This window comes from Oncorhynchus tshawytscha, linkage group LG15 (genome assembly GCF_018296145.1).
Source record: "Oncorhynchus tshawytscha isolate Ot180627B linkage group LG15, Otsh_v2.0, whole genome shotgun sequence".
NCBI classification, from domain to species: domain Eukaryota; kingdom Metazoa; phylum Chordata; class Actinopteri; order Salmoniformes; family Salmonidae; genus Oncorhynchus; species Oncorhynchus tshawytscha.
The window spans coordinates 4,690,558-4,716,182 of record NC_056443.1 but is presented as its reverse complement, the minus strand read 5'-3'; the positions used below and the strand labels follow the sequence as shown (position 1 = coordinate 4,716,182).

General features: G+C 41.5%; 1 protein-coding gene across 6 annotated transcripts in view; it reads left to right on the top strand.

Moving 5' to 3' along the window:
- Positions 1–16,888, top strand: part of LOC112214183 (synaptotagmin-1) — a 254,392-nt gene extending 237,504 nt beyond the window's left edge. For 5 of the 6 annotated variants that reach the window (XM_042297977.1, XM_042297972.1, XM_042297974.1 and 2 more), the window contains 2 exons: positions 8,366–8,499; positions 12,775–16,888. In XM_042297977.1, the coding sequence (XP_042153911.1) occupies positions 8,366–8,499; positions 12,775–12,981 (341 nt within the window). In that variant the 3' untranslated portion in view covers positions 12,982–16,888. The other variant, XM_042297978.1, reaches the window with a different exon arrangement.
- The last annotated feature ends 8,737 nt before the right edge of the window (positions 16,889–25,625 follow it).

Below are 25,625 nucleotides of genomic sequence, written 5' to 3'. Positions count from 1 at the left end.
GGATTTCTGGTTGAATTATTAACGTATGGTAATAGCATGTTTTCATCTTAGTTGCCATTGGATTCAGGTTCCGAACTATGATTTCCATTTTAATAGCACATTAGACTGGCTACACTGTTGTAGGTGGGTCTGTGTTAGTGTGTGTGTGTGTTGCGTGTGTCAGAGTGTGTCAGTCAGTGTGTGCATGGATATGTCTCTCATTGTATACTCAAATGAGCATACTGTATCATAAAATCTGTAAGGGGATAACATTATTTCTAGCCAATGGCTTCTAGCCATCCCAAGACCCTATTGAGAATCATATCGGCACATCATTGTCTATCCAATCTATCCAACTGGTAAAGTACTTAACACTCTCACCTGGGTTTTTACTGGAATGAGAATTATAGGAGCTATTGTTCGACTTTCATGTTACCTATTGAAGTCCCAAACAGTAGGCTAGATAACAGGCGTCTTGTTCCCACTCACACAGCTTATTTCGACATTCATGTTTTTGATGTCAACCGAACAATGAACAAGGTAGTGAAGCTGAACACAATGACAGCAATTTTACCTTTTTTAAATGTTATCAGAAAATTGAATTGAAGAATAGCTTGTGCTTGGCTTGTTTTGTTCAAGTTTTGAAAGAGAGCGTTCTCATTCCTTTTGAAAGGAGCCAATACTCTGGTATCTCTCCCTCGCTCCGCCTCCAGGTTTGACTAACCAAATAAACAAATACCAAACAAGCATAATTCCCGTACACACTTTAGGGCAGAAAATATTGTTTTGGACCTCTGTAGCTAACAAAATTGTGTTCCAATTTATTTCATCTAACAAGATATCGCAGAGTACTATATCGCAGTTAGCCCATTGTTTGAAGAGTCAACCTCTCCAGAAGTGTCTTTTTGCCAGGAGAATAGACGTCAAAGCCTGGCAGATAGATGAAATAACACGCGTGTATATAATAACAATAATTAGTGACTATCTCACGTCGTGACACAGCCAGAACTAGAGGAGGAGGACAAGTACTTGATGGTCTGGGATTGGTCCTTTTCTCCACTGCTGTCCTGTTTATCGAACCTAATTACTGCTCAGCAAACGAGACACCTCTATTTTCCTTCAAATATGTATAATTATTCATAATTCTTCTGATTGCCTCAAATAAACGTAACAGCCAGAATCGCTGTATCATGCTGTGCAGCAAAACTTGTTTTAAAAGAGCACCTAATCTAATCATCGTTAAAAGTTCTCAGCGGAGACACTCCTCAATCACAGTGGAAGGTTTATTTTCTGTCAACAACCTCGTCTTATCATAACATAACTATATCCCTGGAGGGACTCTTATAATACAGTATATACCATACAATCCATCGAAGGCAAGATACTTGTCTTTCTCATAATCTTTGCTGAAAATGTACAGGTAACCTTATAGACTCAAGGTGAGTTCCTATATTTAAGAACAGTATATATTGTGAGAATGGGAACAACTCTCACTAGTATGACTCACCACAGGAGAGAGCTCCAGTACCCGTGGAATTAAAATACAGTTGAAGTTGGAAGTTTACATACACTTAGGTTGAAGTCATTAAAACTCGTTTTTCAACCACTCCATACATTTCTTGAAAACAAACTATAGTTTTGGCAAGTCGGTTAGGACATCTACTTTCTGCATGACATTAGTACTTTTTCAAACAATTGTTTACAGACAGATTATTTCACGTAAAAGATGTATCACATTCCCAGTGGGTCAGAAGTTTACATACACTAAGTTGGCTGTGCCTTTAAACCACTTGGAAAATTCCAGAAAATGATGTCATGGCTTTAGAAGCTTCTGATAGGCTAATTGTCATCATTTGAGTCAATTGGAGGTTTACCTGTGGATGTATTTCAAGGCCTACCTTCAAACTCTGTGCCTCTTTGCTTGACATCATGGGAAAATCTAAAGAAATCAGCCAAAACCTCAGAAAAAAATGTATAGACCTCCACAAGTCTGGTTCATCCTTGGGAGCAATTTCCAAACGCCTGAAAGTTCATCTGTACAAAGATTAGTACGCAATGATAAACACCATGGGATCACTCAGCCGTCATACCGCTCAGGAAGTTCTGACTCCTAGAGATGAACATACTTTGGTGCGAAAAGTGAAAATCAATCCCAGAACAACAGCAAATGGCCTTGTGAAGATGCTGGAGGAAGCAGGTACAAAAGTATCTATATCCACAGTAAAACGAGTCCTATATTGACGTAACTTGAAAGGCCGCTCAGCAAGGAAGAAGCCACTGCTCCAAAGCCGCCATAAAAAATACATACTACGGTTTTCAACTGCACATGGGGACAAAGATCGTACTTTTGGAGAAATGTCCTTTGGTCTGATGAAACATAAATAGAACTGTTTGGTCATAATGACCATTATGTTTGGAGGGGAAAGGGGGAGGCTTGCAAGCAACATCTCAAGACATCAGTCAAAAAGTTAAAGCTTCGTCGAAAATGGGTCTTCCAAATGGACAATGACCCCAAGCATACTTCCAAAGTTGTGGCAAAATGGCTTAAGGACAACAAAGTCAAGGTTTTGGGAGTGGCCATTGCAACGCCCTGAACCCAATCTTATAGAAAATTTGTGGGCAGAACTGAAAAAGTGTGTGCGAGCAAGGAGGCCTACAAACCTGACTCTGTCAGGAGGAATGGGCCAAAATTCACCCAACTTATTGTGGGAAGCTTGTGGAAGGCTACCCGAAACGTTTGCCCCAAGTTAAACAATTTAAAGGCAATGCTACCAAATACTAATTGAGTGTATGTAAACTTCGGACCCACTGGGAATGTGATGAAAGAAATAAAAACTGAAATAAATCATTCTCTCTACTATTATTCTGACATTTCACAGTCTTAAAATAAAGTGGTGATCCTAACTGACCTAAGACAGGGAATTTTTACTAGGATTAAATGTCAGGAATTGTGAAAAACTGAGTTTAAATGTATTTGGCTAAGGTGTATGAATCTTCTGACTTCAACTGTAGTTGTCACTTCTCAAGGCTGCAGGGCTCTTCACTGGCTGTGTGCAGCAATGTGATAACAGCCTATTTCTATGGGTGAAGTATGTTTGCGGGGCACATAGACCATGTCCCCTCACATAAAAAGGGGTGTAGAAGCATATAAAGAGAACTCAGCACCAATGCTGACAACCTACATACATTGAAGTGTGTAAAGTATGTAAAGCCACAGGCACTATCAAGAGCCAATCAAATCATTTGTGGTAAATAATATAGTGCTATAGAATAGTATCAGTGTGTTACATACAGAAGCACAGTGGATGTTACTGGAGGATGAGTGCATGCTTGTTAAGATAATGGATGTACTGTCTGCACTGTGACACTTCTCCCCCTCTCTCCGTCTCTCTTTCTCTTTTTCTTTCTCTCTCCATCTCCCTTTCTCTCTCTGCCTCTCTCTCTCTCTCCCTCTCTCTCTCTCTCCTCTCTCTCTCTCTCTCTCTCTCTCTCCGCCTCTCTCTCTCTCTCTCTCTCTCTCTCTCTCTCCGCCTCTCTCTCTCTCTCCCTCTCTCTCTCTCTCTCTCTCTCTCTCTCTCTCTCTCTCCTCTCTCTCTCTCTCTCTCTCTCCCTCTCTCTCTCTGTCAGTCACAGGGGATAGTGAGGCTGTTCATAACAGGGTAATGGACTTCCTCAGTGAGGAGGTTATCACATCAACCAGTCCTGTGGTATTAATGAACCTTCACTGCCTTCAGCCAGTGCTCCCTCACCTCACCACACAGCATGCCATCAAGCCTCTCGGCTGGAGACAATATTATTTGTTTTGTTTCTCATGCATACTGCCCGGCTGTTTAAGGGAGCTCCAGGTTCGCAGCCCCACTCCAGTCATTTACACTTCCAAGGTGTGGAAAGCAATGAGGCCAGGTGTTATTATAATGATGAACGAATGGAAAACCAATTTGGTGGTGATTAGGGAAATGTAGAAGTTTGGAAGTGTGTGTGTGTGTGTGTGTGTGTGTGTGTGTGTGTGTGTGTGTGTGTGTGTGTGTGTGTGTGTGTGTGTGTGTGTGTCTGTGGTGTGTGCGACGTAGCTTAGTTGCATGTGAATGATTCATGTCAACTCCATGTGTGTAAAACCGAGATGACAGTGGGGCCCTGCGTGCCCCTCCTCCATGGCCCATCCAGAACGATGGGAGGGAAACTAAGATGACAGTTGAGCTATATTTAACCTGCTTGTGTTGACGTTCGTTCAACATCTCGTACACAGCCCCCGCAAGCCAACCCACAGAACACTCGAGTAAGCAGCCAACGTGCATGTTTACTAGTAGCTTTCTGTTTTTACCGTTTGGTCTTCACACGCTCAGTAGACTAGTTATGATTGGCATTGATAGCTATTCTCTTTCACTTAGGCCTATAATCCAAAATATATAGCAATGACTAGTTATCGACAAGCTTAATGCCTGGATCTAAGCGATTCTGTTCAAACCGACGGGGGAACACACAGTAACGCTGAAATGGGCTCGTAACGGTAGGGAATGAAAATAATGTGTTTGTTTTGGATGTACACACTGTCATGTTAAAAGGTCCTCTGTCATCTGTTTGGCACAGAGCCAGCTGGGATAGAAAAGGTCCTGTTATGGCTGCTGCTCTGACAGATCGCATGGGACAGGTGCCTGCATCGTCTCTTCCACAAACACCTGCAGCCGACGTCGCTCATGTCCTCCCCGTTAGCCACTTCTTCACACACCTGCTGCTCCCTGTTCACTGGGAAGGGAGGGGGACGCTTTATAAATGGGCACAGCATCTTTTCATTATAACCCGACCCATTGGCAGTGATCCAAATGAGTGACTGTCACGCTTGCAGCAAGGATCTGCCTCCGTATACTGAAGTGTAGACCGACACAAGGAACGGTAAACGCGCAGACACAAGGAACACAAGGAACGGTAAATGCTCTCTCTCTCTCTCTCTCTCTCTCTCTCTCTCTCTCTCTCTCTGCGACAGGCGCATCACATCAGCTGCCGCGGCCACCCATCCGCAAAATGGGCAGAGATTAGAGCTGTCTGGGATGAGACGTCAAAATGAGCTGGATATGAGTTGGGGTGCGTCGCCCGCCAAAACCCAATAATCCTGGCGGTGAGATAAGAAGAGTCTGGGTAGAATAGGGCTGAAAGCCACGGGACACCACAGGTGTTTTTCTAACGGTGGAGGGATAGGTTATCTGTGATATCCCTGCCTGGGTGTTGTTGTTGTGTGTATTCAGCCTCAGTCTCTATGGATAGGGGGATTCATTTATCCAGTGCTGGTCATTCAGGCCCAGGCCTGTGTGGATGGTCAAGATGAGGCAGAGGTAGCCAGAAACAGGGTTGGAATGGGAAGGAGTTGGAATGTATTCATACGGTTGTGAATGTGAGGTCTTTTTTTTATACAGAGATAAAAGATTTCTGCACAGGTTCAAGACTGTTGCAACTGATGATCGGGAGCAGGGAGGAAGAAATACTTTGCCATTAAACGTGTGTGAATGCCTGTGTGAGTTATACAGCTGTCACAGCCATGGATCAGGATCTGATGCAGCCTCTGTTATCAGTCTGCTGTGACAGTTCCAACCAATGGGATTGAGCTTAACCTCCACAGAGACCTTGGGGACCATACTTAGTTCGTCCACAAACTTCCCTCCATTAACCTCCAATCATTACCTATAAGAAAAGCTTCCTATCAGCGTCAACAGCGAAGCTGTAGAAGTCTGATTGTTTGTAATCGGCTCTCTCATGACACATCTTTAGTTTCCGACAGGGACATTAGTAGAACCTATAAAGAAGGGAACTGAGCTGAAGAGAATTCACTGCACACATCAAAAAAAGAAAGAGAGAAAAACAATAAAGGGGTTGTTGATGGAAGAGTCTGATAGAAAGTGGTGATACGGCCGTGTGATGCTCACAGTCCGACACTGGAGAAGATTCCCATTTAGATACTGCTGGGCCTATTCACTAACACACACCTCTCCTCCACTGTCTCTTTTATCATCGCACAGCCCTCACCGCACCGCAGGAGAGTAATAAACGTCACAATGGACACCCGCTCTCGAGGCTGCATTCTCTTTCTCTCTCTCTCTATTTCTCTCTTTTTGTTCTAGCTGTTCTCTCCCTTCTTTTCATTCACCCTCTCTCTCTTCGTTCACTCAGTTCTCTCTGTCTTTCTCTCGCTATCACACTTTGTCTCCGTCCTTTCTTTTTTTCTCCCTTTCCCTCTGTCCCATTGCCTTTCTTTCTCTCTTTTTCTTTCTCTCGGTTCTGCTTCTATTTGTCTCTGTCTCTCAGGGTACACTGCGCACACTGCTATGGGATGAAACTGCCAGTGAGCAATCAGCTCTTACAGATGTAAGGTCTTAATTTGAGACAGTTTTCTACAGCAGGAAAATATGCCTGCAACAACAGGAAATGTGAATTATTTTGTGAATTATAATTCATCTACATTCTTGTAGGGGTTGATACATTTTTCATTAATAAAGCCAATCAAGTCTGAAAATTCACAGGTAGCCTAGCCTAGTGGTAAGAGCATTGGGCCAGTAACCGGGAGGTTGCTGGATTGAATCCCCGATACAAATCTGTTGTTCTTCCCCTGAGCAAGGCAGTTAACCCACTATTCCCCAGGCGCCGAAGGCATGAATGTCAATTATGGCAGCCCCCCCACACCTCTCTGATTCAGAGGGGTTGGGTTAAATGCGGAAGACACATTTCAGTTGAATACATTCAGTTGCACAACTGACAAGGTATCCTCCTTTCCCTCTAAGTTGGATAACAAATGTTTACCATTGCTTTCAAAATGTTTGCCATTGCTAGGAATCCCACAGATGTTGCACAGTCAAAACTGTAGAACAAATCCCTACAAAGCCCTATGCCATGAGCATCCAAGACAGCCTAATAAAGTCATCTGGGAGCCACAGATACATCTAGGTTATGAGAACCAGCAGTATTTTAGAACAAGAGAGCATTATGAGGATTGATACTGATGCCTTGCTTCATTGGTGCATTACCATGCTGGGGCTCAATTGTAACTGCCACCCTTTCCCTTAATGTGATTGGTCGTTTAGCTCAATTACCATGCCATATCCTATCCTATTTCTTTGTGTTTGTTGATCCTAGAAGCAACAACGCTGTCTCATCTTCAAAGATAAATGGCGTGACCTGTTTTCATTAAGATAAGTCTGTGTCTACTATCTAACTCGAATTGGTTTCAATGGCAGTCCATTACCAAGGCTCATTAGCTCTCCAAAACTCAAGTGTCTTGTCTCAAACAGGGTACCACTCCACACCCTCCTCTCCCCCCTCCACTTCCCGCTTGTCATTAGCATTCCGAAAGGAGTCAAATAAATCAGGATTGCTAGCCATGCTAGTCCAACGTCTTGATTGCCAATGATAAAGCAGGAAGGCTGATGGGTGAGTCTGCATCTTTTACTGGTCCTTTTGACCTGATTACCAGAGAGAGGGGGGCCACAGGGCCGGCCACAGCAGGCCCACTCTGGAGAGGCTTCAGTCTTCATTATTGGGGAAGGGAAATGAGGCCCTTAGGTGAAAGTGGCGAAAACATGAACCACTTGAAAAAGCAGTGAAATTCTATTTATAGAAATTGTGCGCAACTCTGTTTCTCTTGCATATGATTTGAAATGGGTTTGTAAGTACGGTGAATATTATCAGACTGTGTGATTCCTCTCCGTGTTGATATATCCAAATAAAGTGACAGACAAGGTGTGACTAAAACATATGAGTGTATAGACACTAGAAAGGGAGGGTGTATATGCCTTGTGGCAGTAGGTTCTAACCTGGCCCTCTCTTCTTTCCTCAGATCCCTACGTGAAGATCCACCTGATGCAGTGGGTTCTAACCTGGGCCTCTCTTCTTTCCTCAGATCCCTACGTGAAGATCCACCTGATGCAGTAGGTTCTAACCTGGGCCTCTCTTCTTTCCTCAGATCCCTACGTGTAGATCCACCTGATGCAGTAGGTTCTAACCTGGCCCTCTCTTCTTTCCTCAGATCCCTATGTGAAGATCCACCTGATGCAGTAGGTTCTAACCTGGGCCTCTCTTCTTTCCTCAGATCCCTACGTGTAGATCCACCTGATGCAGTAGGTTCTAACCTGGCCCTCTCTTCTTTCCTCAGATCCCTACGTGTAGATCCACCTGATGCAGTGGGTTCTAACCTGGCCCTCTCTTCTTTCCTCAGATCCCTACGTGAAGATCCACCTGATGCAGTAGGTTCTAACCTGGCCCTCTCTTCTTTCCTCAGATTCCTACGTGTAGATCCACCTGATGCAGTAGGTTCTAACCTGGGCCTCTCTTCTTTCCTCAGATCCCTACGTGAAGATCCACCTGATGCAGTAGGTTCTAACCTGGCCCTCTCTTCTTTCCTCAGATCCCTACGTGAAGATCCACCTGATGCAGAACGGGAAGAGGCTGAAGAAGAAGAAGACGACAATCAAGAAGAACACCCTCAACCCTTACTACAACGAGTCCTTCAGCTTTGAAGTGCCATTCGAGCAAATCCAGGTAAAGGTGTTGTACATCCCCATGCACATCTTGGGAGTTCTCCATGTTGTTGAAGCAGTAAGACTAGATCTAATTGATCTCAGTCATAAACCACCAAGTCAAGTTTTTTTTAAAGAATACTTCAAATAAGACGTTGAGCCAACACCGAGACCAATGACAAGGAGATTGTGTTCAAAGCTTGTGGCTACTAAGAGTGATTTGGTGGCTTGAAATTAGCATGTGAATGTGTGTTCTTTGGTCTGTACAGGATAATCAGTCTCAGGCTCTATTCATCATGGGCCCGATTCAGACTTAGTAAATGTACACCTTTCCTATGCACTTCTCAGTAGTTGGTATTTAGGCTTACCTAATACAGGCGCGTAATGCATTAGTGTACCTCAAATTTTTATTTTGTCGACAGACTAAAATACATTGAAGGAACGGGTTCAGAATATAGGGATCAATGAAAGAAAGCCATCTACTATATATATATGCATATTCAGCTCAGTTTCAGCACCAACTGGTAAATAAAAAAATACTCTGATCTTGTAGACTTTAAGCAAAATGTATGGTTAGGAAAGTATGTATGAATCATATTTTACAGGTTTGGAGTGCGTCTACACACAAAATTGATTGATGAAAGTTGAGATACTCATTCCATTAAATATTAGAAGGTGGAAGTAGATGTACTATAGGGGTTGAACAGTAGTCCTAGAAATGTACCCTGATCCTCATTAATCATGGAACTGTATGACAACGGTCCAGTCGTCGTGAACCATGCACCAGCCTTAAACTGCTACGTGTAGTCTGAGTTCCATATTGACTCAAGTAGGCTATGAGTAGGCTGTCCCAAATGATTTCACAATGTTAGCCTAATATGATCCACTAATGCTAGCAACCCTCAGGAACAACGACACAGACATGACAGAGGAAAGAAAAGTCAACGGAATGGAATGGAATCTTTCAAAATGTAGGCAACAAATTTAAAGGAAACTAACACCTAAGTGACAGTTACAAATGTATGTGTGGCTCCCGATATTGGCTAATATTTAACAATACATATTGTGAAATAAAACTGCAAAACGTCTGGGTATATAATTAAAACATTCTAAAGCGCAATTTGGCAGATTCGGTCCGACAGAAGCCTGTAGCTCGGGTCTCCAAATGTCATCTATGCAAATGATGAGAGCATACAAATAAAATCAGATTAACGGCACAGCTATATACAGCTTACTTCACTGTGGGAAAGGGGACACAATGCATATCATGTTGATATGATTTTTAGTTTGCTTCCATATGACTGGTTGTCTCCATGGATCATAAGGAAAAATCATCTCAAATCAAATCAAATCAAATTGTATTTGTCACCTACACATGGTTAGCAGATGTTAATGCGAGTGTAGCAAAATGCTTGTGTTTCTAGTTCTTACCATGCAGTAATATCTTACAAGCAATCTAACCTAACAATTTCACAACAACTACCTTATACACACAAGTGTAAAGGAATGAATAAGAATATGTACATAAAAATATATGATTGAGCGATGGCCGAACGGCATAGGCAAGATGCAGTAGATGGTAAAGAGTACAGTGTATACACATGAGATGAGTAATGTAGGGTATGCAGCAGCCACTCAATGTTAGTGGTGGCTGTTTAACAGTCTGATGGCCTTGAGATAGAAGCTGTTTTTCAGTCTCTCGGTCCCTGCTTTGATGAACCTGTACTGACCTCGCCTTCTGGATGATAGCGGGGTGAACAGGCAGTGGCTCGGGTGGTTGTTGTCCTTGATGATCTTTATGGCCTTCCTGTGACATCGGGTGGTGTAGGTGTCCTAGAGGGCAGGTAGTTTGCCCCCAGTGATGCGTTGTTCAGACCTCACCACCCTCTGGAGAGCCTTATGGTTGTGGCAGAGCAGTTGCTGTACCAGGCGGTGACACATCCCGACAGGATGCTTTCAAATGTGCATCTGTAAAAGTTTGTAAGTGTTTTTGGTGACAAGACTAATTTCTTCAGCCTCCTGAGGTTGAAGAGGTGCTGCTGTGCCTTCTTCGTCATGCTGTCTGTGTGGGTGGACCATTTCAGTTTGTCCGTGATGTGTACGCCAAGGAACATAAACTTAACATAAAATCCACCTTCTCCACTACTGTCCCGTCGATGTGGATAGGGGGCTGCTCCCTCTGCTGTTTCCTGAAGTCCACGATCATCTCTTTTGTTTTGTTGACATTGAGTGTGAGGTTATTTTCCTGACACCACACTCCAAGGGCCCTCACCTCCTCCCTGTAGGCCGTCTCGTTGTTGTTGGTAATCAAGCCTACCACTGTAGTGTCATCTGCAAACTTGATGATTGAGTTGGAGGCGTGCATTGCCACGCAGTCATGGGTGAACAGCGAGTACAGGAGAGGGCTGAGAACGCACCATTGTGGGGCCCCAGTGTTGAGGATCAGCGGGGTGGAGATGTTGTTACCTACCCTCACCACCTCTAAAACAATTGCTATGTGTATTTACAATTCTCTTCTCCAAATGGATTACTCATTTACCTAGCTCTTATCAATAGCTCTTATCAATTTATAAATTACTGCGCATGGAGAATGCTGTTATTTCTATCAAAAAAAGAAAGTACATGCTTTTCCCACTTGGAACCGGCAGGTTTGCTCGACCTTATTCATGGTTTCTTCCCACACGAAGGTGGTAGAATGATGAGGGAGTTAAGTCAAGTTCAGAATGCAGTGTATTTGTAGACACACCTCCGTCACACATTCATTTCATTGGTCTCCACCCCAAACGAATAGCGTGAGAAAGGAATGCTGTTCTCATGATTAAGTTCAAGGTCAGAATGCTCATAGAGAAAAAAGTGCATAAAAAGGGAATTATGTTTCCATTTACACACGCTTAACTCGGGTCGGAATTCCCCCCCCATTTGCATTCTCATTAAATGCCTTAATTTCACAAGTTTACAAGACAATTGCACAGGGGAGTGGTGAGAAGTAATGCCATTCTCAACACATCACTGATTACATGCCTTTGGCATGTGATTACATTTGAACATTCAAATATCTCTTCTTCACGGTGCAATTCAGTACTTTTTTTTATCCAGTGCGATGAAATGTATATAGAGTACGGTTTAGTATGGCACTCGCACTGTTTGAGGACAAATTACTTTATGAGAAAGCACTTTAAAGCTACTAGGCCCAGAGAATTAAAGAAGATAAAGTGCATGCAAATTGGGCCAAGGGGGAATTATCTGAGCGGGCGTCTAAACGCCAGGCATAAAAAAGTAATTGCCTATAATTGATTTAGCACTTCACAGCTCACAAACCACGAGTTTGGTTCCACGTGCCTCCGTTTCAATTCGCAGCCCAACCCCGCCTAGCCTGTGAGGATGCCAATCAGAACATCCCATACCCATTGGAGAGACAGAGGGGTGACAGTGGAGGAAGCCTATACTGCTAAGTACACTCCCACCTCCACAGAGGGTCCTTCTCTTTAAAGGGATAGAACAACCCAAATACAAGTGTCTCTGTCGTTGTTATACCTCAAAGTGATTTGAGGGGGTCGACTATCTCTTTCAAAGCCACTTGACTCCAACTGACAGGCTAAGGGACAGCGTTTCATTACATGCTTTGGGAGAACAGTGACTCGGCACCTACACAGGTAGAGCAGCTCCTCTCTCCTCTCTCATGTGGATCTTAGTGTGCCGATTCATATTCCCTTCCAGCAGATGACGCACGGATCACCGCTCATTGCTGAGACACTTTGAATAAACACATGCTGAGGCTGAAATGTTGACCTCTGAGTCAGCTTACAATCTGTTGTGCGTTTGGCTCTGGAAAGATTCAGACCCAGTCTTCAAATGGTGTATACTGCTAATAAGCACGTAGGACTGGCTCTTCGAGGGAGCATATCACTCTTCACTCAAATAGGCCACTCTGGTAGTCAGGAGCATTTGACAGAGTGGAGGTTACTCCCACTTGTCTTCTAATTGTACTGCTTTTGGTATTTGAGAAATTAGCCAAGGTCGTTCTGTAGGTCGTCGAGCAGAGCCTTCATCATTGTGCTCAATAGAGGAAGTAGGCTGTCTGGGGACTTGAGACAATATTATTATTCTCTTTTATGTTGGGTGAATACTGGGTGCTCAAGAAAACTTCTCAGCACTACACAAATCATAAAACGTCCATGACTATAGTCTGTGAGCTTTAAATGTTACCAGTACATTACTTTAGTTACCTGTACAGTGTGTGTATCCCACAAACTCATAATTTATTCCAATGTCTTCCTCCCTACTTTTCCCCTTACAGAAAGTTCAAGTTGTTGTAACCGTTCTGGACTATGACAAGATCGGCAAGAACGATGCCATCGGCAAGGTCTTTGTGGGCCTCAACAGCTCGGGGACGGAGCTGCGCCACTGGTCGGATATGCTGGCCAACCCCAGGAGACCCATCGCCCAGTGGCACGTGCTGAAGGTGGAGGAGGAGGTGGACGCTCAGCTCTCCACAAAAAAATAGGCAGGGCCCTTTGAGCACCGTGCTCTTTAGCCAGTATGTGTAAATACCTCAGTGATATATGAGTCCATCCACCGTCAAACCAATCCAGCCAACACCCATCCTTCCCACCAACTCCATACTACTTGTCTTACCGCCTTCTTTTGTAATTGTCAATGGTTCTTTCAAACCCCTAGGCCCTGTCGTTCAGATTTGTGTTTCTATTTGTCAGGTTGGGAGTCCCCACCCCTGACTATGTTGTCCATCTCTGCACCCTGATTCCCCTTAACCAAATTCCCCCTTCTTTTAAGCAATATGATCTGTATAGATAGCGCATGACTGAAAGGCATTTATTGTACCACAGTTGTATATATCAGTCTGCAGACAAAAATGATTTCTAGTTTATGTTGGTATGTTGTTACCCGTTTCCTAATCTATGTATATCTGGATGTTTTTAATAAGATGTTCTATTTTAAATTATGTAAATGCAGATATAGGAGAGACGATATTATATATTACAGGATAAAACATTTTGACCTTATTGCATTCCAGAGGAAGAAGAAAGCAATTCCAACCTGTAAGATGCTAGTGGAAGTATAGTCACATTGTAAAGGACGGCGTCTGGCTTTATGTTTACTAATGAACCATTGCAGAAAAAAGTGGAAATACACAGAAAACTAGGCCGTTAACTACTATGGTTTCATGGGAAAATATATGCTGCTGGATAGTATACAAGCACATGGTTTCTTATACACCTTTTTATACACATTTCTCCATCAGAGGACCTACTTGTTTTGCTTGAAACACAATGTTCTGGAGGATCTCTCAAATCGATGCAAACCGGTTAGCCTTTTTCCTTTTCCTTAAGCAGGGCATCACCTTGTGACACAGTCAGTTACTTCGAAGTGAAATAGGTCCTCATTTGAAAGGCCATCTTTTCATTAAATGATTTACTTTTTACAGACCGGTCCTCTTAAACCCAAATGACTATTCCGCCAAACCCCCCTCAGAAACTGATCCCATATGAAATAGAATCAAGCAGTAGCCATTGTGTCCTTAAGCTTGTTGAACAATATTTACTTTCAATAGCCTTGTTGTTGGAAACGGATTATGTTCAGGACATTGGAGTCTCAAGGTCTCCATAGATGGAACAAAGAGTTTTGACTCTAAGCTTTTAGATTACTATTTTTTAGATAAATTCAGCTGATTTTTTTGTAAACTGCATGATTTTTTAAACAATATTTGCTAAAGGCTGGGATGGGGGGGGATCTACCAACACCATGGGGCTGTCTCTTATGATAACATCCCCTTGCCTTCAATCTATTTCATCTAGATTAAAGCTGAAGTGAGTGATTTGATGGGTCAGTATATGATTATTATATTGACTGGAAGTGAAGTGAGTTTCTAAACACTGCCATTTTCAGGGAGGTGACACATGTAGAGTAACCTTCTCTCCATGCACACTCCCACTAGGTAGTGGTCGTAGCTTTGGTTTATCGGGAACAATGTATTTGGCTACACATGGTGCCCTAAATAGCAGCTTTGTGTTGCCTTCTCACAGTGGCAATAGAGCCATGTTATACTGCCAATCTTACTTTCTGTACGGCTACTGTTTTGCACTGTATGTCTTTGAACCGGCAATAGCTTGTTGACTTCTTTACACTATGTTGACGGGCCTTATTTAAGGACGCTCAATGCGCAGGGGAGCTTCTGGTTCTTGGTATTTACTTAAAGGAACAGTACATGAAAGCAACAACCATATAACTGTATCTCTTCGTTGAGTAAACCGTAGTTAGCCAGTTTTCTATTGTTGGCTCTCAGTACAACACCAAGAGAACAATGGGATATAAACAATGACTGTAAAAGTTAATGGTCTGCATAGGGGATAATATTTGTTTATATGTCCTTTACTACGGGCCCAATAAGAGGAATAAGTAAGACGCTTGAATCCATGAAATCCGTGAAGTCTCTTATCTTGGAGGAACCTCCATGCATATACTGGATGCTAGCTTCAGGAGTCGTTTCTAAGTGTTTTCAATGTTATTGTGTAGTTGATAGCACTATTATGAAAAAGCTATTTGTCATTCCATAGGCGTAACTGAGGAAAGCTTTGTGTGTCACTGTGACTGCCGTGCGTGCTTAGAGGTGTAGACTTTATCAATAGCGACAAGTTTGTTCTGTAGTGACGTTGTACTGCCATTTCCCTTCCACATGCTGAGAGAGTGAGTGGCATCGTCAGTTCTTAAAACTGTGCAGCGGCTGGTTGGTTGATTGACAGGGCTACACACAGGAGTTAAAGAACGTTTTATGGGAGAGCGAGAGTGGTTGGATTCACACAGCATTTCGTTGAGCACTGTGCAATACTTGTATGTTCATCCCCATAGTGTTGTGTGGGTTGTGTTTGCCCGAGAAAAAAATGAATATTTAAAGTTTAAAGACTCCTATCAAGTGAGACGTATTCCTCTCCAGTGAGATGGTTAGGACACAGCACATGTAGATTCTGTGGTGGTTGGAGGCTGACGTCTAAAATCCTTCTGTTAAGGGTTCCCTCCTATCCAGTTCGTTTTTTCTTGCACACAGATTCGGCTTCAGAAGTTTCAGGACGTAGTGGGATTGGGAAATACCTAAATATGACGCACGCACACACACGGAAACATTTAAATGACCCCTCACCCTCTGAAAGTACATATGTCCATATTTTCATCATTTTCCAAAAAGTGATTTATTTATCACATTGAAATGGTCATGATTATTACCGAAACGTATCACATCTTGTCATGACAACTTCATCCATCGTTGTATCAACCTGATCTACTATACTATATCTAATTAGGATTATTTTTTATTAATAAGTTATGTTTTACAACCCTGTTGAAAATACTTTTATATTTAAAATGAAAACTCTGAATGTACAGTATGGACTGTGTGTTTGTGGTGATTAACTGTGAGATTAGTAGTTGGTACTTTTCTTTCATTGTTGCAGAAATATGTCGATATGTGTGTGTTTTAATTTATGTACTTAAATACCCTTTTGGGTGGACCTTCCCCGGATAAACTATACATTCCAGAAACGTCGAACATACATTTAATCACAGCAGAATGTGCCCTAATGAATTACATTCCCTCTTGAACTATATATTTTTTCATTTAACATATTTATTATGCATCCTTTAAATCATGAATTACAAACAAAAAAAAACCGCTTGTTTAGATAAAAACAAGGATAAAACGTAGGCTCGGTATTTGAATGGAAGGAGCAGATCCACAGGGGTACGACTAAATCACTCACGAAAGGCTGTAATCGGTATTTAAAGGGGAAGGAAATAATTCCACAAAAGGAAAGGAAAGTGTCAAACTCTTGAGGGTCGGACACTACAGTAAGAGGCAGCATTACAGGATCAGATCGTGAGGTGTGTAACTTACTGTACCACAAGAAAAGCCACTAGCTGCAATGTAATGCTACTCTTACTGGTCCCCCCCTACTAAATCATGGAAGCAAAACCCCTCACATCCTATTCAAGAAAAGCCCATACATCTCACTGTGGGCCCAGAAACATATAAGATTCTCTAAAATGACGACAACAAAAAGCCACTCTAACCTTTCAAGACGAAGCTGTGTAAAGTATTAGAGTCTGATGCTGTAGAAAGATCCTAGTTGCCTTTGTGTATATCAACTGCCTGCTTGAGTATATCTGTGTTGACATTTTCTCTGTAATCTTGTACAACTGTTTGGGCTGTTTTTCTGCCATATCTCTCGCGGTGACAGCGAGCTGACAGTTACTGTATATTGCTGTGTATACCTTCATTTTTTATGAGGTGTTTTACAGTTTTGTTTCACTTTGTGTAGTGATTCACTCTGTGGAGTTTTTTTGACTGTTGTTATATAACTTCATATACACAAATGATCAATAAAAATGTTTTATTTCCTGTTGATACAGAACCTTTTTCAAGTGCTTATTTTTTTCCGGATACTGGTTTGGTTCACTTACCAACTTTTTATGTGGATTTTGATGTGCGAGCAGATAATACTGGCATTCACATGTTAGACAACATGCCTTCATCAGCACAAGAATAAGAAGCATTGAGTGAATTTAATAATAAACATTGAGTGCATATGAAGCCTAGATTTCTTTTCATTATGAGCCAGATCTAGGAATTGCTGTGATCTATTTAGTAAACACAAGAGACTAGAGAAATGTATAAGAGTGTGGCGGTATAGCAGCAACAGTGGCATCTAGTGGTCAAAATCTGGTAAATTCACACTAAATAATCCAAGTGATTTAATATTACAAAAAAAAATGTATGAGGGGGGAAAAAACATCTCCAGATTCACAGGGAATACATTACATCGTATGGATAAGCAATACTACAAGCCACAGCTTCATACTACGTGTCAGACATAGAGAACTGATACAGTATACTGGTTGTTGGGGTAGCAGGCGTGGGGTATGGATAAGCAAAAAGTCTGTGTGTGACTTTTTGACCCTTCGTTTTGTAGAAAAGATGTCAGCTACTATATTTAGTGAATATTATATGAACCCTATATATTTAAATGGTCAATTTGGATGCAATTAATTAGCGTAATTTCCCAGCGGTCCAATTATATTTCAACAAAATAATGTTGCATGAATGCTAATCTTATCTGTTTCTAACCACATAAGTTATTTCAGAACAATCTGAGATGGTGGGTGTCAAAATCCTTTATGTTCCATTTAGAGATGGAATGACCCTACAATCATTCAGACATTATCAAATGACAAAATGAGTCTTCATTCATTATACTTAATACATTAGTAACATTTGTATTCATTTATTTTAATTTTATTTAACCTTTATTTAACCAGGCAGGCTAGTTGAGAACAAGTTCTCATTTGCAACTGAGACCTGGCCAAGATAAAGCAAAGCAGTTCGACACATACAACAGCACAGAGTTGCACATGGAATAAACAAACATAAATCAATAATACAGTAGAAAAATATATACGCAGCATTTGCAAATGAGGTAGGATAAGAGAGGTAAGGCAATAAATAGGCCGTGGTGGTGAAGTAATTACAATATAGCATACACACTGGAATGGTAGAAAGTGCAGAAGATGAATGTGCAAGTAAAGATACTGGGGTGCAAAGGAGCAAGATAAATAAATACAGTATGGGGATGAGGTAGATTGGATGGGCTATTTACACTATGTACAGGTGCAGTGATCTGTGAGCTGCTCTGACAGCTGGTGCTTAAAGCTATTGAAGGAGGTAAGAGTCTCCTGCTTTAGTGATTTTTGCAGTTTGTTCCAGTCATTGGCAGCAGAGAACTGGAAGGAGAGGCGGCCAAAGGAAGAATTGTCTTTGGGGGTGACCAGTGAGATATACCTTTTGGAGCACGTGCTACGGGTGGGTGCTGCTATGGTGACCAATGAGCTGAGATAAGGTGGGGCTTTACCTAGCAGAGACTTATAGATGACCTGGAGCCAGTGGGTTTGGCGACGAGTATGAAGCGAGGGCCAGCCAACGAGAGAGTACAGGACGCAGTGGTGGGTAGTATATGGGGCTTTGGTGACAAAACGGATGGCACTGTGACAGACTGCATCCAATTTGTTGAGTAGAGTGTTGGAGGCTATTTTGTACATGACATCGCCGAAGTCGCGGATCGGTAGGGTGGTCAGTTTGACGAGGGTATGTTTGGCAGCATGAGTGAAGGATGCTTTGTTGCAAAATAGGAAGCCAATTATAGATTTAATTTTGGATTGGAGATGTTTAATGTGAGTCTGGAAGGAGAGTTTACAGTCTAACCAGACACCTAGGTATTTGTAGTTGTCCACATAATCTAAGTCAGATACGTCCAGAGTAGTGACACTGGACGGCGGGGCAGGTGCGGGCAGCGATCGTTTGAAGAGCATGCATTTAGTTCGACTTGCATTTAAGAGCAGTTGTAGGCCACTGAAGGAGAGTTGTATGGCATTGAAGCTCTCCTGGAGGTTAGTTAACACAGTGTTCAAAGAAGGGCCAGAGTTATACAGAATGGTGTCGTCTGAGTAGAGGCGGATCAAAGAATCACCAGCAGCAAGAGCGACATCATTGATGTATACAGAGAAGAGAGTCGGCCCGAGAATTTAACCCTGTGGCACCCACATAGACACTGCCCAGACAACAGGCCCTCCAATTTGACATACTGAACTCCATCAGAGAAGTAGTTGGTGAACCAGGCGAGGCGATCATTTGAGAAACCAAGGCTGTTGAGTCTGCCAATAAGAATGTGGTGATTGACAGAGTCGAAAGCCTTAGCCAGGTCAATGAATACGGCTGCACAGTAATGTCTCTTATCGATGGCGGTTATGATATCGTTAGAGGACCTTGAGCGTGGCTGAGGTGCACCCATGAACAGCTCTGAAACCAGATTGCATAGCGGAGTAGGTATCGTGGGATTCGAAATGGTCGGTAATCTGTTTGTTAACTTGGCGTTTGAAGAGCTTGGAATGGCCAGGTAGAATAGATATAGGTCTGTAGCAGTTTGGGTCTAGAGTGTCTCCCCCTTTGAAGAGATTCCAATCTATGGGAATCTCAGATGACACGAAAGAGAGGTTGAACAGGCTAGTAATAGGGGTTGCAACAATTTCGGCAGATTATTTTAGAAATTGAGGGTCCAGATTGTCGAGCCCGGCTGATTTGTAGGGGGTTCCAGATTTAGCAGATCTTTCAGAACATCAGCTATCTGGATTTGGGTGAAGGAGAAGTGGGGGAGGTTTGGGCTAGTTGCTGTGGGGAGCGCAGGGCTGTTGACCTGGGTAGGGGTAGCCAGGTGGAATGCATGGCCAGCCGTAGAGAAATGCTTATTGAAATTCTCAATTATAGTGTATTTATTGGTGATAACAGTGTTTCCTAGCCTCAGTGCAGTGGGCAGCTGGGAGGAGGTGATCTTATTCTCTATGGACTTTACAGTGTTCCAGAACATTTTTGAGTTTGTGCTACAGGATGCAAATTTCTGCTTGAAAAAGCTTTTTTGGACATGCTTATTTAAGATGGTGAAGAAGGCACTTTTAAAGAAAAAACAGGTATCCTCTACTGACGGGATGAGGTCAATATCCTTCCAGGATACCCGGGCCAGGTCGATTAGAAAGGCCTGCTCGCTGAAGTGTTTTAGGGAGTGTTTGACAGTGATGAGGGTGGTCGTTTGACCGCAGACCCATTACGGATGCAGGCAATGAGGCAGTGATCGCTAAGATCATGGTTGAAAACAGCTAGCAAGCCGCGGCTAGCGGAAGGGCATTCAGGGGTGGTCGCGATGTAGAGGCCAGTTGAGTACCCCCTCGAGCAGAATTACGTCGTAGTTCAGTCATGAAGGATCGGCAGGGTTCCGGGCCCCGTACAGACAGTAGAAGGGGTCCAGGTATTGTAGCCCAGGAGTGGCTGATGGGCATCTTTAGCTAATCGGGAGAAAGGGCCTAGCATGGGCTAGCTCCATGCGAATTGGTGCTTACTCATGCTAGGCCCTCCCGGTTACCGACGTTAGCCAGTACTCGGATAGCAGCTAGCTAGCTGCGAAGATCCAGGTGAAAATGTCCATAGCTTGCGGTAGGAATCCGGGGATATGGAGAGAAAATAGGTCCGGTGTGCTCTGGTTTGAGTCGCGTTGTACAAACTGGCGAGAGCTTTCCAGGCTAAAGGTTAGCTGATGACCGCTAGCAGTGGTTTGCTGACTACTAGCTAGTAGCTAGTGAGCTGACTAGCTTCTGTTGGGGGGATTCCAGGTTCGAGGTGAATAATACTTTAGAAAAAAACAGATCCGCACCACATTGGGTGAGGCGGGTTGGAGGAGAGTGTTTTGAAGTTGAGTTTTAGAAGAAGAAAAAAAAGGTTTAAGAAGAAAAATATATAAAAATATATATACACGGGACACGACGGGACAAAAGACGTCTGACTGCTACGCCATCTTGGATTTTAACATTAGTAGCAGTTCATATGTTTATTGCTGGGACAATGGAGATCGAACCCATAATTACTGATATATATACATTCTGTTGGAGGCAAGAATTGTAAAAAAATAATTTTAATTGAAAAACTCAAAGTGTTGACTCAAGTGTTGTTTTTTGTTCCAGTTCATGTGCCATGGAATCAGTACATCAAAAATATATTCCCATTTATTTTTCAGCCTGTATGGCGCAGCTGTCAAAATGTTTGTCCTCAAATTAAACTGATATATTTGTCTATTTATGACAATTCCTTTCAGCCAATTTGTATCTTTAATATTTGGCAGGCAAATAAGTTCCCTACCTTCTCCCTTTTCCACTTGCCTCTTCCAATTTTGTGGTAATGCTGCAATAAGTTGGTTGTAAGTTTTGATTGAGCAGACATTCCCATATATTTTTGATAGCTGCATATGTCACATAACCCCTCCATTTCTATTCAAAATATCATTAATAAACATAATTTTTAAAATTTAAAAATTTTCTTGAATGTTTTTTAAATGAATCAGTATATTTGAGTTTAACTATAACATTTGTTGTAACATATGTTCTACTTTTTCTAGAGGATAAAACTGAAATTGTAACCAGCTTTGTATGGCTTGTTTAATTAAGAAAGGGTGATTCTTTAAAATACATTTAATTTTCAATTAGTCGGAAATAAGAAGTTGTAATATGTATAAAGGGGAGGCAGATAGCCTAGTGGTTAGAGCTTTGGGCCTGTAACCGAAAGGTTGCTGGACTGAAATCCCTGGTAGGCCGTCATTGTAAATAAGAATTTGTTCTTAACTGACTTGCCTAGTTAAATAAAGGTTACATTTAAAATACATCATCCTTTTAACAAAGGATGAGCCTTTCTTAATAATCTACTGGAGAATCATTTTGGGTTTAAATATATTTTATGTATGAGTGAAGCTTTTAGTGAGAGGTTTAAAGCTTTAATATTTAATCATTTTAGCCTCCCAAACTCATATTCATTATATAAATAGGCACGTTTAATTTTGTCTGGCTTAGAATTCCAAATAAAAATAAACATTTTGATTATGATTTAAAAAACTATTCATCTGAAGTAGGCAGTGCCTAAGTAAGTAAGTAAACTGTGGTAGGACCAAATAGTTCATCAATATGATTTTCCCATAATTAGACAAGTATTTACCTCTCCATGGTTAAAGAATCTTATCTATTTTTTCAAACTTTCGATTGAAAGTGATTGTGGTAAGTTCATTTATATTTTTTGAGATGTGAATAACAAGTATGTCTACTTCACCATCCGTCCATTTTATTGTAAACTACAGGGTAGTGTAAACACTGTGTCTTTTAATGATCCAATACGTAATGTGGTACACTTGTCATAATTAGGTTTTAGTCCAAAGAGGCTAGAAAAGTGATCAAGATCTTCAATAAGATGGTGCAGCGATCCAGATTGTGGACTTGAGTCATCGGCACATTTTTTTTTATCCCCTGGATTTCTAACCCTGTGATGTTCTTGTTGGATCTAATTTTAATAGCTAGCATTTCAATGGCCATAATAAATAGATATGGAGACAACGGACAGCCTTGTTTTACTCCTCTTAACCATTATTTACTATTTTACATCTGGGGTTGCTGTACATAACTTTAACCGATTGTATAATAGATTCACCTAAATTAATGTAATCCAGGCATTTATATATAAATTCTAGTCATACTTTATCAAATGCCTTTTCAAAACTGCTATGAAGACCAGGACTGATATCTTGATGTTTCATAATGTTCAATTGTTTCAAGTAATTGTCGTATATTATCTCCAATATATCATCCATGTAAAACACCTGTCTGATCAGGATGAACAACATCTGGTAAAACCTTTTTTATTCTATGTGCTATGCATTTCGCCAGGGGTTTTGCATCACAACATTGAAGTGTAAGAGGCCTCCAGTTTTTTAAATGGACTGGATCTTTATACTTACTACCTGGGTCTTGTTTTCATAATAAGGAAATCAGACTTTCTTGTTGAGTACCTGAAAGTCTACCATTTGTATAGGAGTAATGAAAACATGCTAATAATGGATATTTTGAGTACATCAAAAAAGGTATTATATACCTCTATTGGTATACCATCAAGCCCTGGTGTTTTTCCAGAATGAAAAGATTTAAATTGTAATTATTCGCCTACGTCCTCATGCCTTTTGCACACAATGTATATAGACTCTTTTTTAAATTTCTTTTTCTACTGTGTTATTGACTTGTTTATTGTTTACTCCATGTGTAACTCTGTGTTGTTGTCTGTTCACACTGCTATGCTTTATCTTGGCCAGGGCGCAGTTGTAAATGAGAACTTGTTCTCAACTAGCCTACCTGGTTAAATAAAGGTGAAATAACAAAATATATATATATTTTTTAACTGCCTCAAAAAGTTCATCTTCTGTAAGTTGGCCTTCACACTGGTCTTTCTGTAAATGTGTTAATTTCACATTATTATTATTGCTATTAGGAAAGAAATGCTTACAGTTAGCATCATTCAGTGGAAATGGAGGAGACTGAAAAGAAAACGTATGCTTAAAATATTTAGCTTCCTCTTTAAAAATATAATTTGGTGAATCCTTGTTGACTCCATCATTTATAACGAGTAAAAAAAAAAATTGGTAGCATTTCTATGTTGAAGGCTCAAGAACAATTCTTAACAACCATTGCCATTCTAGCGAAGGCTCATATCATAGAGCCTAGTTCAGAATGTGCGCAGACCACTGGCTCTAGTGTTTATGGACATGTTCATACTCTCCCTATCCCAGTCTGTCTTCGCCACTTGTTCCAAGATGACCACCATCGTGCCTGTACCCAAGCAAGCTCAGATAACTGAACTAGATAAATGACTATTGCCCTATAGCACTCACTTCTGTCATCATGAAGTGCTTTGAAAGGCTAGTCAAGGACCATATCCCCTCCACCATACCCTACACCCTTGACACAGTACAATTTGCATACCATCCCAACAGACCCACGGACTACACAATCTTTGTTGGACTGCACACCGCCCTATCCCACCTAAACATGGTCTGAACTCCTCTCTGTGCAACTGGGTCCTATATTTCCTGGCGCGCAGACCCCAAGTGGTGAGGGTAGGCAACAATCCCTCCGCCACACAGATCCTCTACACGGGGCCCCCCCAGGGGCGTGTACCCAGCACCCTCCTGTACTCTCTGTTCACCCAGTGTTGAATTCAAGTGTTGTTGCAATTTGCCTAGTTTCCAAGAGGGGAAGCATTGGAGTCAACATACAATTCATTATTAGTGTTCTTAATGTTTTGTACACTCAGTGTAACTCTACTATAATAAGTCAACTATAATAACCCTGGGACACCAGCCTTAAACTCTGAGCCACTCTAGTCTACTCCTCTGTAGTGGGAAATAAAGCAGAGTATATTCTTAAAAATATAACTGTAATCAGTTAGGTTACCAGCTAAAATATTGTAATCAGATCGGCATCTGACTGTAAGGCGCTACAGAGGGTAGTGCGAACAGCCCAGTACATCACTGTGGCCAAGCTTCCTGCCATCCAGGACCTATATAATAGGTGGCATCAGAGTAAAGCCCACCCCTGCACATTGACTCGGTACTGGTGCCCCCTGTATATAGCCTTGTTATTGTTATTCTTATTGTATTACTTTTTATTATTACCTTAACTGCACTGTTGGTTAAGGACTTGTAAGTAAGCATTTCACAGAAAAGTCTACACTTGTTGTATTCGGCGCATGTGGCAAATAAAGTTTGATTTGATTTGAGATTAGAGATACTTTCGAAAAACTAGATTACTTCTTGGATAACTTTTAGGATGTTTCCTAGAAGAAAACCCCCAATTATGAAACCTTTCTGTTTTCTCAATGACATTCAATTCAACATTGAAAAAAGGCGCAAGTTTAAGTTTGTTCCACCTGAGCGAGTCTGACCACATGTCAGCGACCACTATGACACACGCATTTTACTTCTTCCAATGCCTCTTAAGGGTAAAGTAATCCAGAAGTAAATGAAAGTAACAAGATAACATTACTGTGTTTGAGTAATCCAAAAGTCATGTTACTAATTACAATTCTGGACAGGTAACAAGTAACTGGAATTGATTACATTAAGAAGGTAATCTACCCAACCCTGCGAAGACCTTGCATGTCACAGCTCTCTCTACAAGATGGAGACACAAGACCGTTTTTACACTGATTCTGCATGATATTCTTCACTACAAAGACTTGGGCATTTGGAGTGAAGTAGAAATGTTGTTTACTGCTGAGGTGAGGTCCCTCTGTTAGAATGGTGGCTTGTCCATCAAAGTATCAGGTAACACATACTATTTAATTCAAACAATTCAATTAAAACCTTTATAAGTGTACTATTTATCATAATTTGCTTACATAGTTTTCCTAAATGCATCCAGTGCCCTCTATATCAGCCCAGGCCATCCATTGACTTTTAAAGGCCCTGATTTACATGAGTCTTTGCTGCCATCTACTGGACTTGCCTAATATGTCAATTGGCTCCATACACATCTGTATGATAGAATCATTAGGAATTACCATCAAATTAATCAACACAGCTTAAATGGCAATTTCACCACTTTTCAACTTCTTTTTCGATTATCTCCAGCACAATACCAGTGTCTAAATATGTGAAAATGGTGCATTTTTCTTCTTCTTATGAACACAACAAATACAAAAACAGAAATATACAAACAAAAGTACGTAAACCT